The following is a 16,638-nucleotide window of genomic DNA, read 5'->3' on the forward strand; positions in this document are numbered from 1 at the left end:
ATTCTGCTTTTAGCTCTTTGAGGTATCACAGTACTGCTTTCCAGAATGTTTGAACTAATTTACACTCCCAGCAACAATGTATTGCTGCACATCTGCGACCATCTGTTCTTGGACAGAGCTGATAAAAACAAGCAATGAGGAAAAGATTCCCTCTTCAATAAATGGTGCTGGGACAACCGGCTAACCATAAGCAGAAAAGTGAAGCTAGACCCCTTCCTTGCCCCATATACAAAAATTAACTCAAGATGGATTGAAGACATAAATGTAAAACCCAAAACTATAAAAACCCAGGAAGACAACCTAGGCAGTACCATTCTGGACATCTTAATCAACAGATTTCTAAATTCACTCACAATCTGCTTTCTAGCTCCATTTTTCTTCTCTGGAATTTAACAGGAGTTTTCAGATACTACATTAGTAAGGTCCTCGGCAGATGTATTATTTCACTTTTATTTATTTTCTTATTTACTTGGGTATAGAATACTGAGCAATCCTTTTTTCCCATAAATGTTGTATTAAATAACAACATACAAACAAGGTAATATACAACTCATTAATATATGGCTTAATGAACTTTTACTTCATGAACACACCCATGTAACCTGCAGCTTCATAATGTAATAGAAGAGGGAAGTCCTCCCCCAATCCACACTTAGTCATTACAAAATATTCTGACATTTACAGCTATAGATTGGTTTTGTCTGTGTTTTTTAACTTTATATAAATGCAATCTGTTTTGTAGTATTCCTCTCATTATTATGTTTCTAATATTCAGCTATACTGTTGCTTGTAAAAGCATTTACTAATTTTTGTTTATGTACAATAAACTACTATATGAGTATATTCTAATTTATCCACTCAATACTTGAGGAAACTTTGAGTTGTTTCCACTTTTTTAGTAATTATGAATAATATAAACAGTTTTGCACCTTTTTATTTTTTGGCCCACATAAGTACTTCTGTGGGGCCTTTACCTAGGAGTGGAATGCCAGCATCATAAAATATGTTCAGCTTTGGTAGATACGACCCAATTGCTTTTGACATAAATGGTATTTTTGTTTCACTAACGGTTTTTCAAATTCCAGCTATTCTGGCAGTTGTGGAGTGGTAGCTTATTGTGGTTCTAATTTCTATTTCTCTGATTTAACAAATGAAAATATTAATAGGTGTTTGTTGTTCATTTGATTATCTTCTTTTGTGAATTGCCTGTTCAGTTACAGTGCCATTAAAATTGGGTTTTCTTTCTTCTTCTTGATATATAGGAGTTTTTATATATTCATGATATTCTTTTTGTTGTGAAACATACATATTGAGAACATTTTCTTCCAGTTTATGGCTTGTATTGTACTCTTCAAATAGCGTATTTAAAAGAAGCAAAGTGTACAATTTTACAATTCCTTAGGGTTCATACTTTTTGTGACTTGTTTAAGAAAGCTTGGCATTAGTTATGAAAATGTTTTCCTACGTTTTCTTTATAACATTTGATTATTTTAGCATTTACAGTTAACATATTTTGGTGCTGATCATAATCCTGAAAGACACAATCCCCAATGCCATAATTCAGAATGTTGAAATCTCAAAAGATCGAAATCCCCAAAAATCAAAATCCCCAAAGTCTGAAATGCCAAACATCTATAATCCTGCAAATCACGATCCTGAAAGAATAAAATTCTGAATGTTAAAATCCTGAAAGCTGAATTCTAGGGAAAGGATTATTGTGTTTTTGGTTGTATGCAGAAGAGTTGCATCATGATTTTGACTTGCAGGATTTTGGACTTTAGGTATTTCACTCTCTTGGGATTTCAGCATCCAGGATTAAGTTGTTTAGGGTGGTGTCTTTTGGGATTATGGCCAAAACCCAAGGCTATCATATTACCCATGTGGAAAAGATTTCACAATGGTGAAAGAGGAGGATCCAGATTAAAACTGTTCCCACATGTGTCTCCCTGCTGCATGATCACAGCACCTTTGTCCTAAACAGGTGACCCCAGGGAGTGGGTGCATTTCTAGGATCTGTTTTCTTTTGTATTGGTCCATGTGTTCCTAAACAAATCCCCAAATATCTTGATCATTACAGCTATATAGTCAATCCTGACAAATAGAAAGTTCCCTATGTTTGTTCTTAAACATGTATTAGCTAATCATGACCTTTTGTTCATGTATACTTTAAAGTTAATTTAACAATTTCAATTGGATTTGTATTGGTATTGCGTTGGATATATAGATTAAGTGGAAATAATTGAGATTTTTACAATATTTGATTTTTCATTTCACAAAATGTTATAGCCCTTTTATTGGCCATCTTTGATTTCTCTGGAGCAATTTTTATTTTTGGGTGTAGAAGTCTTTCCCATATTATTAAATTTGCTTATCGGCGTTCTTCATGTTTTGAGAACATAATAAATGTTTGCTTGTTTGTTTTATGGAAAATAAGAAGAAAAAATTATTTTCTAATTGTTCACGTGTAAAATATAGAGAATACAATTTTGATTTTTTCATATTCATTTTTTATCCATCAAACTTACTAAAGTTATATGTCGGTATTAATTTACATCGACAGTCCATTGGTTTTCTGCATCAATGCCATATAGTATGCAAATGATGCCTTTTATTTCTTTTGTAAAAAAAGTCATACCTTTTTTCCTTGCATTATTTCATGAGATAGAACTTCACTAAAAAGACTGGAAGTGTTGATAATAAGTGCCCTATCCATTGCCAGTCCCAGAAAAAAGCTTTGAGTGTTTCATCATGAAGAAATTTGTGGTAGCTATGCCATAGGTATCATTACTTTTCATTCGATTAAGGAAGTCCCATTATATTCATGGTTTTCAAAGTTATTTTTTAATCAATAATGAGCATTGGATATTATTAAATGCTTTCTCTCTGCTTATGCAGATGATCATGTGTCTTTTTAAGTCTTTTAAAATATTATTAGTTACAAATATTGATCTTCAATGAGAAATCAACCTTGCATTTCTAGAATAAAGCTATTTGAAATGTATTATCATTATTACTAAATTGCTGGATTCAATTTGTTAATATTTTGCTTAGGATTTTTACATGTATTTTAATGAGAGAGTTCAGACTGTAATTTTCCTTTATTGCAATATTCCTATTAGATTCTAATGTCAATTTTACGTGGTGTTCTTAAAATGGGAAGTGTTCCCTTTTCTGTTATCTTCTGAAATAATTTTAGAATATTTGTTTATTTTGTACATCAGTGTTGGGGAGAATTCACCAGTGAAGCCTAAGTTTTCTTTGTGGAAAAATATTTTAGACATAGATTCAGCTTACTTTATAGGGAAGTAACTAATTAGAATTTCTGTTTCTTATTGTGTTAGCTTTGGTATGATGTATTTTCCTAGGATTGTTGTCTACTTGACCTTAATTTCTAAATTTAGTGGCTACACTATGGTTCATAATACCATCTTCATCTGTTTTTACGTCCATACAGTCTGTCTTGATGTCATATTACTGATTGCTATTGGTAGTTGGTGCATTTCCTCTTGTTTTCTGAATGAGTTTGTCTGGGGTAAATTGTACATTTTTCAAAGGATCACCTTTTGGCTTTTTTCACCCTATTCCATTGATTTCTGCTTTGATATTGTTTTATTCATTTTGCTCATTTATTTCTTTATAATTGATATAATTTTTAAACTCCTTGAAATCGATACTCAGATCATTAATTATCACTCCTTTTTTCCTTTTCTAACATGTATTCTAGGCTGTAATTTTTATCTTAAGTAGACCTTTAGTTGCATCCCACAAGTTATGATATGTTATAATAGAAATAGTCTTATTTGCATTTTAGTTCCTTTTTAACTCATTAGTTATTTGCAGATATATTGTAAAATTTCAAAATGTTTGGTGATTTTCTAGGTATCTACTAGTGACTTCAATATCTTTTTAATTAAAATAACCTATTTTAAAATTGTATATTTTTAAGTGATACAACATGAGTTTTGTTTGTTTGGATTTTTGTTTTTGTTTTTGTGTTTTTGAGACAGGATCTCACTCTTTCACCCAGGCTGGAATACATTGCTGAGATATCAGCTTACTGCAGCCTCAACCTTCCAGGATCAAGTGATCCTCCTGCCTCTGCTTCCTGAGTAGCTGGGATGACAGGCATGCACCATGCCCAGCTAATTAAAAAAAAAAGTTGTAGAGATGGCATCTCACCATGTTACCCAGGCTAGGCTTGAACTCCAGGGCTCAAACAATCCTCCTATCCTCCTGCCTCATCCTCCCAAAGTGCTGGGATTATAGGCCTGAGCCACTGCACCTGCCCATGATGCTTTGATGTACATACACTTAGTGAAATGAGTTCTACAGTGCAGCACATTAGCATACCCATCACCTCACATAGTTATCTTTTTCTTTTGTAGTAAGAGCACCAAAACTCTACTCTCTTAGCTAATTTTTAACACCAGTATAATATTCTTTTTTTAAAAAAAGGGAAAGCATTTATTCGGATTTAGTTTTCTGGTGGGTGACATTAAGGCCCTTCACACAGAGTTCAGGAGACAATATTCTATCCTAATTCTACCGTAATAGAACATACTCTGTGTGACTCAAATCTTTTAAGTTTAATGAAACAAGCCAGTGTTCAACTTGTCAGTAACAGTGTTTTATATAAATAAATTGATCAATGTGGTAATTACTACTTTAAAATTTTGTCTGCTTGTTCCATGAATTACTAAGAAAAATGGTTAAAATGTTCCACTATAATTGTGAACTCATGTTTTTCTCCTTACATGTTATTTCTTTATATATGTGATGCTAGATTTTAGTCTTCTAGAAATTTAGAAATGTTGTTTCTTCCTGATTGATTTATCATTTTACTCTGAAATGTTTCTTTTTATTTCTGGTACTGCTTCCAAAAGCACATTTTCTATAAATTAATTATTTCCGTAGTCACCTTCTTTGCTGTTATTATTGTTTGCATGCATACCTTGCTTCATCCTTTTCCCTTTTTTTTTTAGTCTATATGTTTAGGATGTTTCTCTTTAAAGTAGTCATCTTTCATATTTTAATACAATTATAATCTTTGTATTTTAATTGGAGTATTTGGTACCTTTACAATTGATGTAGTTGCTGGTGTTTGGGTTTAAATCTATCATTTTATTATTTTTATTTGTTCCATCTGTACTTTGTGCCTTTGTATCTCATTGTCACTTTTTAATTGAAACAAAGTATTTTATTTGATTATTGTGCTTTACTAACTTCTCACTTACGCAGTTTATTATTCTGTAGCAGAATAACAGAATTTGTTACCCCATTGACTTTTTCGTAGGCATTTTGTCATATGTTTTAAGTCTATATTTTTTCATTGTTTCGTTCTCACAGAATCTTTTAAGAAAAGAAATTCTTAGAATTTAACTATTTCATTTCTCATATGTTCAGTGAAATAAAGCCTGTTTTATTTAATTTGAATTATTTAATTCATTTAATATTTTAAATTCCAAACTTTAAAAAAAATTGCAAAATATTAAAAAATAGCAAAATACTAAAGTAGATTTTTTCTTATCATTTATATTTCATACACTGGTTTTTAAATTGTATGATTTTTATTGTTTAAAGATGCTATTTATATGACTCATGAACTGTTTGCATCCCTTTTTTCACAGACATTCATTGGAGACATTCTTTTGCTTGTTAACCCATACAAGGAGCTTCCAATTTATTCTTCCATGGTGAGCACAAAATTTTAAATATCATTGAATAATGTAGAGTAATACTTTCTAGTCATACATGTTTGTATCAAATGACTAAAAAAAACAGTAAGGCAAACTTCTAAAAAACATTTTTAAATTCTGAATTGAATGATTGTGTAGTAGTGAGTTTAATTCATTTTGAGCAACTTTGAAAATCGAAGTTATTTTATCAAAATGTTTCTTTGCACTTAAAATGTGTAATTTGTTTATGACTATAGCCATTAGACAGACTTCTAAAATTAAATAATATGTAAATATATTTTCCATACATTCTTCACTAACTCAAGATCATTTGGCTTAGAGCCCTTATTTGGACACGTGACTTGTTTCTGAAGAGTTCTATAATGTTAAAGCAATGGGAATAAAAAAGGGTAATATTGCATGTTTACGTTTTCCCAAATGACTTGCCAAGTTTAATTATGAGGCCCTAAAAATTAAAAGAGAAACTACTTGTAGAAAATTATTCCAGTCAATTGAAAATGCAGTATGATTTTTGAGTAGAAATGGGTCAAAAATACTATATCATAGGAGCTATTTTTTGTGTAACAACAAGGCTGGTTCCACTAATAGAGAACAGGAGGCTGCCTGAAACCAGGAGGCAGGGAGTGGGTATATGTTCCTGAAGCCGGGGCTCACTCATAAGATGTGGCGGGCAGTGAGGAGGACAGAGAGAGGAGAGAAAAAAAGAGAAATTCCTCCAACTTCCTAGGAAATCAAATATGTATTTTCACAGAAATAGTTCATGAGAACAAGAGAGCATCCACCACCCCACCCTCCACCCATCTTATCAAAAGTCAATTCTGGCTGGACTCGGTGGTTCATGCCTGTAATTCTAGCACTTTGGAGGACCAAGGCTGGTGCATCGCTTGAGGCCAGGAGTTTGAGACCATCCTGGGCAACATAATGAGAGACCCATCTCTGCAAAAAACAAAACAAAACAAAACAAAAACAATTAGCCAGCCATGGTGGTGTGTGCCTGTGGTTACAGCTACTCAGGAGGCTGAGGCAGGAGGATCACTTGGGCCCAAGAAGTTGAAGCTACAGTGAGCTGTGATTGTATTACTGCACTCCAGCCTGGGAGACAGATTGAGATCCCGTCTCTAAATAGAATAAAGTAAAATTAAATTAAATTAAAAAGTCAGTGCCATGGTTACTTTAAAGCTGTGTTGAAACCTGCCTACCCTCCTCATTCCTCCCAATCCTATGCCAGCCTCATCCTGTGCAATCTAAGGGTGTATGTGAGCATGAGACGCTAGGGCAAGGGAATCACCCATGATCATTTCAGGAGTTTCATCCAAGGACTGAAATTAATCTGACATGTGGTTATTAAATGGTTTTGAGAAAAAGCTCAGTTCTGTATCTTTCACTTTGTGAGTCCTAATTAATATTTCTGTGAATATGTGTATTGACGTATAATATAAATATTGCATAGCATACAAATATTAAATCTTCTGTTCAACTAATTTATAAAAGTCATGACACTCTAAAAACCATCATGCAGATGAAGAAGTAGAGCATTAGTAGGATCATAGATGTCTCCCATGCCCTGTCTCAAACATGACATACCTCCCCAAAAGACAGTACAATTCCAACTACTCTCGCCCTCCGCTTTGCATGGTTGAACTTTATATGGGTGAAATCTTGCAGACTATCTTTCTCTGTACCTGGCTGCTTCCTTTCAATATTAGGGAAGGTAGATTCACCCATGTTTTTGTGTGTAGCAATACAATAAGTACAACAGGTTATTTTATTTTGTATGGCTGTATAAAATTTCCTTTTGTGGATATATGGCAGTTTAATTAACTATTGATGGAGATTTTGTCTTTTGAAGCAAGAATATTACTGCTATGAACATCCTCACAAATTTTTTTTGATAACGTATGTACTTCTTTTGTTGGAAAGAGTGGAATTGGTACATCAAAGTGTATACATACAATCAGTTTTGATAAATACCAACAATTTTCTGAGTGGTTGTACTAAGGTATATCTACAACTTAATACAAAAATTCTAGTTGCTTCTCTTCCTTGATCATATTTCATTTGTTTACTTATCATTCTACTGGGTATATATAGTGGAATCTTATTGCTCTAATTTGTGTTTCTCTGACAGACAATGAGATTAACCACATTTTCACATAATTACTGTACAGTTATATCCTGTTTTGTGATGCGTCTATTGCAGGATTTTATCCTGCTTAAAAATTAAAAACTTTAAAGTTGGTTCATCTACCTTTTTTATTGACTTGAAAGATCTTTAAGCATTCTGGATTCTCAATGCATATTGAAAACATCTTGCAAGAAGTAGGGGCCAAGATTCATTTTTAAAAAATGTATATTAACCTGAAACAGTACTGTTTATTAAAAAGACCATCTTTCAGCTGGGCTCGGTGGCTCACGCCTGTAATCTCAGCACTTTGAGAAGCCAAGGCAGGTGGATCATGAGGTCAGGAGTTCAAGACCAGCCTGGCCAAGAAGATGAAACCCTGTCTCTACTAAAAATACACAAATTAGCCGAGCATGGTGGCAGGTGCCTGTAAACCCAGCTACTTGGGAGGCTGAGGCAGGAGAATCGCTTGAACCCAGGTGGCAGAGGTTGCAGTGAGCCGAGATCGTGCCACTGCACTCCAGGCTGGGCAACAGAGTGAGACTGTGTCAAAAAAAAAAAAAAATCCTTTCTCTGGGACATTATGTTGGTACTTTTGCATAAAACTAGTAACTATACATAAATGGATATAGAATTTCCATTCAGTTTGATTGGTCTGTTATAAAACATTTTTAAGCCTTGTACTCTTAAGTCATCCACCTTTGGTCTTCAGATTTGCCCTAGCAATTAATTACTGGCCTTTTCCTTTAAGGTTTAGAATCAGCTTGTCAATTTTGGGGCGTTGAGGGGACTCCCCCTAGGATTTTGAATTTGATTGCATTATATTTACAATTCAATTTAGAAACAGACAAAAAATGTTAGTAGTACTGAGTCTTTTAACTATATTCATTTATTAAGGTCTTTAAAATGTGAAATTCCTCTCAGTGTATCATCCCGTGTGCTCTTCTGGAGGATACATTGCATAGTGTTCATTAAATGTTTTTAAGTGCTGTTATAAATAATTATTTTTAAATGTTATTTTCCACTGGTATGTTCTCCATGTGTGTATAAAAACACAATTTAAAAAATCTTACCTTAAACTAGCAAGTTTGTAAAATTTATTAGCTATAAAATTATCTAGTGTGTTTTAAAAATACTCTGTGTACACAATCTTATTGCCTGAAACAATAATAATTTTCTTTCTTTCTTTAAAATCCTATTATTAATCTGTTCTTATGTTATTGGATTGGATCACCAGAATAATGTCAGATACTATTAATAATTTCATTTTAAAATATATATATATATATTGCTTATCTCAGGAGAAATCTTTAGTAATTAAACCTTAAGTATAAAAATCATTATAAATTTTACATAGATACCAGTTATCAGATTAAGGAAATTTCATTTTATTGCTATTTTAAGAAGTCTTTTTCATAGAAAATGTATTGAATTTTATCAAATGTAAGTATTTTTTCTGTACCAATTGTTGATATGAATATTTTTCTCCTTTATTTTGTTTGTGAATTGTAATTCCTGATTTTGAAATATTAAACCTACCTTACATTTTGATGTTTTATCCTTTTCTTTATATTACTGAAGTCTATTAAATAATATTTTGCTTAGGGCATCTATGTTCATGAAAAAGATAAGCCTCCAATTTTTCTTTTTTTTATTAAAAAAATCTTCTATGTCAAAATTATGCTAGTTTCATAAAGAGAATTGGAAGGTGTACTCTGTTTTCTAGTCTCTGAAAGAGTTTGTAAATTTGGTGTTGTTTCTCTCTTAAATGTTTAGAAGAATTCACAACTGAAACCATTAAGACCTGGTATTTTCTTTGCAAGAAGGTTTTAGTTCTGTATTTAATTTCTTTGACATACATGGGACAGTTCATATTCTTTCTGTGCTAGTTTTTAATGATTGCATTTTTTAAAAATTATGTTAGTTATATCTAATCTTCAAAAGTTTTTGGCATAGAATTATTCATAGTTCTATTTATCTTTTTAAAATTTGTAGAATTTTGAATGGCTTCTTTTTATTCCATATGTTGGTAATTTGTGACTTTTCTGAGTTTTTAAAATTTCCTTCTTTCTAATTTATTTGGGTATAATTTGATTATTGTTTATGTTGTATAGATATATCCTTGATTTCCTGCCTTTCCTAAAATAAGTATTTGGGGCTTTTAAATTTTACTTTAAATGTAGCTTTACTGAATTCTACGTGTTTGCTATTTTATAAATTCATTATCAATTAGTTTAAGGTATTATCTGTTTCTATTTGTGATTTCTTTCTATAAAAAATATATATGTATATATGTAGAAAGTCTATAAAAATATAAACCGAATTAATCTTCGTTTTCTACTTTTGTTTCTCTTTGACCATGGTCTGGATAATTGCTTGGCCATATTTTAAATTCTCTTTTCTGCTGTTTTGAATCTGCTGATAAAATCATTCCTTAAAATGCAGATGTCTGTTACATGATTTTTTTCAATGCTAGCGTTTTGATTTTAAACTCTTAGGGTTTCCAGTTTTCTGGTGAAATTCTTCGTCTTCATCATGCCACTTATTTTCTTGAACATGTCATTTTTAATCCTGTGTCTTATGACTCTAATATTGAGGTCTGTTTCTACTATGTGACTTTGTGTGTGTGTGTGTGTGTGTGTGTGTGTGTATGTGTGTGTGTCTGTGTGTTTTACATATATGGATATATTTACTGACATCCACGGAGATTTTTGATGGAGTATTGAACTTTCCATATAAAATAACCATAGGGCCCAGGAAGACATTATCTTCCTTCCAAGAAGATTTGACTTTTCCTCCTAGCGGGCACATAAGTTGTAGACAAACCGCCTTGACCTTGGGAAGTCTCGTTTAATTTTTTTATTTGCTCCCTTCAAAAAGGTGAGCCCCCTTACTGGTCTCAGGTGGAAAGTTGGGCTGATATTCATTTGGCTTTCCTCTGTTTCTGAACCCCGAACTTGGATTTTTGTCTCCCCAGTACTGTGTGAGGCTGCTCAAATCTCTGCTGAGTGTGAGACACTTAGGGTGACTTTCTATGATGCTGCTGAGAGACACTCACACAGCGGCACTGTGTGCTGGGAGGAGGGGATGGAAAAGATCCCGTGTGGCCCGGTGCATCCTGATTTTCTTCAAGATCTTAGCTCCCTAAGACATTGCTGCTTTGGTGATTTTACTATCCCTGCCATTAGATGCTTGATTTGTATTTTATCCAGTCTTTGTAATTGTTCATGGTTAGGAGAATTTGACTGATACTAGCTGCTTCATTACAGCTATAGGGTAAAGGAGACTACATCTGTTTTTATTGCATTGGTGTCAGAAGATTATTTGCCCTCAGATACCTAGGTTAGTTTGGCATTTCATGCCTCTAATTTTTTAATTCTGTATGCACCAAGGGGAGGGAGGGGAAAGAGAGAGAGAAAGGCACCCTATTTAAAGTTACTATTGATAATATTATTTCTGGCTTATGTTTATGGTAACAGTTGATTGTAGAGTTAACAAGAATTAACAGTGAGACAAAAAGTCAGCTTTGAATAATTGAATGAAAAGTTAAAAAATGACTCTTATTTGGATGCTTCTATGGCTCTAGAGGTAAAGTTTTGAGTATTAGCCAAACTTTAACATAATATTTTTTATAGTATGACACAGTTTGTCATACTATATTGTATCTTGTGATGGGAAAAAAACTGTTAACTTGTGGTATGTTTGTTTTTAAAGTGTTGACACTATAGTAGTATTAGGACTTCAAATAATACCTTGTATTTGCAGTTTTTTCAGAAATACACATTCATAGAGAAAAGGAGAAACACATTAAGAGACATGTTTGTTTATTAATGTAAGAATAAGATACAATACATTGAGATCATTACCAGAATAGTTTATTAAACCTGAAAATGGCTAATGCAACTTATAATTTATGTAATTATTAGTATAAATAAAATCTATATATGTTTCAATATATATGAATTAAGTATTTAATATATAAGTATTATGATTTTATAAAATGAATTTGCATATGTATATATACACACACACCACCTTTTATATTCATCATTTCTAAATCTGTCATAAAATAAAAATGGAAAATAAATACAAAAAATATATCAGGTAAAAGATGCACTGATATAAAGCTTACAATAAAATTACCTGCTTTTTATAGGTCATGAGAAAAGGTGAAAGTGTCTAGTCCTTCTGGACTTGACATCCATTATGTAGAATCAAATAGTTTGTGCTCTCCTTGCCTACAGGTAACAACCCATAAAATAGTAGATATTAGGTTGCTACAAGGACATACATTTTACATTGAATTAGTGGTTATTCCCTGTAGCAATATTAGTGCCTAGTAAATAATATCAAGTAGTCACCTATCAGATATTCATTAAAACGATCTTGTTGTCCTCAGGCCACACAACAAAAATTTATTTATTTTTGTTTCTAGTTATTATCATTGTATTATGTCTGTTGTTTGAAATGACAAATTTTGTTCAAATATTTGGGTTTCTTCCCATGTCAATTACTTTACAAGAAAAAAATAAAACATTAAATATGATTATATCTGTAAAGATTATAAAGACCAGGAGAATGACTTCTCCATTTCATATTTAAAAAGAAATTCACATATAATATCTGCATTTTAGTTTTATTTCATTATCATTAACTCTGTTATATTAAGCCTTTGCATAACATTTATTTTTATTTCTAGCAAGTTATTAATCATGGACGGAGAACACTCTTGAGGCAAACTTCATTTCGAGACTGATGTCTACACAAGGCGGCAGGCAGGCCTCCCGGTTGCATTGCTTGCTGCCACAGCAGTGCTGATCTGACACTAACAACAACCACTGCCGAGATGCAGGTCACAGCGGGCGAGTCAGCAGGCAGTTCCACCAACCAGGACAGGGTCCATGCCAACCACCAGGACAGGGTCCATGCCAACCACCAGGACAGGGTCCATGCCAACCAACCAGGACAGGGTCCATGCCAACCAACCAGGACGGGGTCCATGATTGTGCTGCCTATTTATGTTGGAGACACGTAATATCATTCATTTTAAACATGTTACATGTAGGGGAGAAAGAGAAAATAGAAAGCCAGATCTTCCTGCATGGGCTTTACAAAAAAGCAACCTTAAAATCAGAAATAAAAATGCATCATCAAGCCAACAAACATCTGTTGACTCTATAAGGAAATACATTGCCTTAGATACTTACAGTGTCCTCATCCTTGAGCACTGTGTAGACATGCTAGAGACAAAACACAAATAACAATGAAAAAATCACATACTTCACTTCTAGCTGAGAACAACAATTAAATAGCTGTATTGAGGGTGTGTAACCCTAATTGGCAAGTCAAGAGGTTAGAAGGGAGTAAATCCTATCAGGTTTTTGTTTTTAAAAAAGCATCACAATAAAAAAAGAAATGTGATCGGGGCAAATCTTAAAAAATTAGTAAGATTCTGATGAGCAGAAGAATGGACTAGAGCCACATTATGGGGTTCAAAAAATATATAGGACTATTTAGAGAAATACACCATGGAATTTGATATGAGCAAGAAGTTAAAAAAATTATAATATATGAAATTCTAGGAAATGAAAACAGCTGCCATTGTTTAGTGCTTATTACATGGCAGAACTGCCTCAAATGGCATTACATTTATTATCACATCTCATCTCAAAAGGCAAGCAAATCAGTATAAGAATTGTTATTTCTATTCTGCAGTTGAATAAGCTGAGACTTGAGGTTAAGCAGATTTTCTAAAGTCTTCCCATGAGTGGCAGAGCTAGCATTAAAGTCCAGGTCATGCAGCTCCAGAGTGAATGCTTGGCAGGCTTCTCTCAGCAGCACAAGTGCTGCGCCCAGAGGCAGACAGTTTCATTATTATTATTATTGTTATTATTATTATTATTATTATATGTGATCTTTTGTAAACACAAACACATACTTTCTCAAAATATGTCACCTATGCATAGGTATACAGTTCACAAACAGGACACCTACCCAGGCCTACAGAGTGAGATGTTCATAGCATAGTGTGAAACCAGCAGCCCAGGGCGCTTGGAGCCTCTGGCATCTGGGAGGTTCCACAAAGTTTCCAGGCTCGCCAGAGATGGAGGCCTGTGGCTCAGTGGCTGTCTCATAAGCTGTGGAAGCATTGGTGGCTTTAGAAATTAACATGGCAGGATTCGGCAATCTGCTGGTGGTTTATGGAGAAGTATAATGACCAGTGAAGAAAAGGAGGGACTTTATGCATTAAGAAGGAAGGAACCTGTTATCTGGAACTAGAGTCCATCTAAGATTAGCAAGACTGAGCACTTGTCATCTCACCTATGAGCTAAAATGGAGTGTTTAAAATATCCCCTGACCAAGAATCCTCTTGTTTCAATTGATACAAATAAGGAAAGAAGACAGTGAAGTGAAGAGAAAAGACAGGTGGGGAAGGAAGTGTCTGGCCCTGATGATATTCGCTGGACCCAATGAGAAAGTGCAATTTTAACTATGAGAATGGTAACCAATAAAAAAGTTAGATGGCTTGTCAGTCACTCAGAAAACAGGGACTGCATAAGCGGAAATCCTCAAAGTTTTATAGAATTATACTGTCATTATTATTTCCATAATTATATTATGTGTAAAGCATAGAATCGGGATCAGGTAATGTGTTGTCAGGTGGTAGTAATGGACTATTCCACAACATGAACTGTAACACTGCATGGGAAAGAGACTTACAAGAAAGGGGAGCTGAGAGAGGTTATGAGTTGATCAGGAAATAACTTTCTTTAGACACTCAAGGCTCATCACCCACATCTACTCTCTAGTAAAATTTGGCATAAAGAGAATATCTAAGCCCAAATAGATTTAAATAAATAAAATTTAAAAACCCTAGCCAGCCGTGGCCTAGGGTTTTTAAATTGAAAACCCTAGCCACCTGTAGTCCTAGCTACTTGGGAGGCTAAGGCAGGAGGATTGCTTGACCCCAGGGGATGGAGTCTGCAGTGATCTGTACTTGGGCCACTGCACTCCAGCCCGGGCCACTGAGCGAGACCCTGTCTCAAAAAAATGAAAACGAAAAAACGTTAGAGAAATGAATTCCATGTACACACAGATGGATGCATGATCCAGGCTGTCTCTTGTGTCTGTTGAACATCTAATGAAATTCTCATTTACAAAATAGAGAGTTGAAAAACATTTCGTCACATTAGAGTCTAAGTCTATGTTGGACTTGGGGAGGAGTGAAACAGTGTTAGTACAAGTTTTCAAACAAGAACAGAAATTAGATCTGCTGGACAATGAAGCTGGACTAAAACTCCTCAGTTTTATGAATTATAATGTGTATATCACTATCATTTAATTATTCTTAATATTCACTGCAACTTCTGGAATAATTAAAAATGAAAAAAGTTCAAGCAGAATGCAACAGACAGTTGTGTGCCCACCACCCATATTGGTTTCATACCTCTTTTAAAAACATTTAAAATTAAAAGTGCTGTATTTTTTTTCACATGTACTTTTGTGATTGGGATGCAGCTTTAAGGGTGTGGTAAGAAAACACTGTGTCCTAATTTAACTGTAACATTTATTTTCTGAGTGGTACAAAAAATAACAGTATGTTTTAATTATATGATGTCTTAGATAGATGACATATTGTTCTATAAACACAGGGTAAGTACCACTTCAACTTCAACCTACTTATTTTTGTAAGCAGTGATAATGGTTATCTTGAAGTTATCCTTCCATCCAGTGTTTTATATGTTTACTATATACATGAACACATATATACATTCAAAAAGTGGGTATACCACTATTTTCTATATTTTAATTAACTCATAACACAGTAACTATATTCTCTCTTTTTTTTTTTTTTTGAGATGGGATCTTACTCTATTGCCCAGGCTGGAGTGCAGTGGCACAATCTTGGTTCACTGCAACCTCTGCCTCCCAGGTTCAAGCGATTCTCCTGCCTCAGCCTCCCAAGTAGCTGATACTACAGGCATGTGCCACCACACTCACCTAATTTTTTACAGTTGTAGTAGAGATGGGGTTTTCCTGAGTTAGCCAGGATGGTCTCAATCTCCTGACCTCATGATCTGCTCACCTCAGTCCCCCAAAGTGCTGGATTACAGGCGTGAGCCACCGCGCCCAGCCATTAACTGTATTCTTTTACAAAAAAGCTGTTGATCAGCCCTCACGCTTTCAAAAATTTTCCATCTTGAAAATTTGAGACCTGATTTATTCTAAAGTCCCTCTAGAATGTTCTTGTAACGACACACAACCAGTTAAATTTGTCTATTAATCTTTATTATAGACTTTTAACTTATTTCTGTATTTTCTGCTCTTACAAAGAGTCCTAACAATTGTTTTATAAATGCTCTTTTTGCTCATGTTTGAGAGTTTCAACAGAGATATTCCCAGTTGAACATGAATCTTCAAATTTAGAAGATATTGCCAGATGATTCTTCCAATTAGCTAAAACTACAAGACTCAGTAGTATAGACTTGTTTTCCCAGCCCAAGAGACAACTTCATTTGGAAATCAAGCTCTGACACCAACTAGCCCTGTCCCCTTGGGCCTGTCACTGACTTCTGTTGGCACCAATTCTCTTGCCTGTAAACATAGAAATACTTCTCTGACTCCAGTCATAGGTTCTGGAGGACTGCATGAGTGAGTGCCTGTGAGGTGCTGAGGACAGCACCACGCACAGAGTGCCTGTAAGCTATTATTATCATTATGACTAAACTATGATTAATTCTGCTAGGATTTTGTGTGTAATATAGCATCTTATAGTTTGAAATAGCACGAGAGAGCTTTGCATCCTTTCTCATATTTATT

The 16,638-nt window shown here is 33.9% G+C and overlaps 1 protein-coding gene across 1 annotated transcript in view; it reads left to right on the forward strand.

The window, feature by feature from the left end:
- The window catches only part of MYO16 (myosin XVI), a 583,910-nt gene that overhangs the window by 235,828 nt on the left and 331,444 nt on the right, over nucleotides 1–16,638 (forward strand). The window contains exon 12 of the mRNA XM_019039479.4: nucleotides 5,628–5,693. Coding sequence (XP_018895024.4) covers nucleotides 5,628–5,693 — 66 coding nt within the window. The remainder of the gene's footprint in view (nucleotides 1–5,627; nucleotides 5,694–16,638) is intronic.

This window comes from Gorilla gorilla, chromosome 14, assembly GCF_029281585.2.
Source record: "Gorilla gorilla gorilla isolate KB3781 chromosome 14, NHGRI_mGorGor1-v2.1_pri, whole genome shotgun sequence".
In the NCBI taxonomy this organism is placed as follows: Eukaryota; Metazoa; Chordata; class Mammalia; order Primates; family Hominidae; genus Gorilla; species Gorilla gorilla.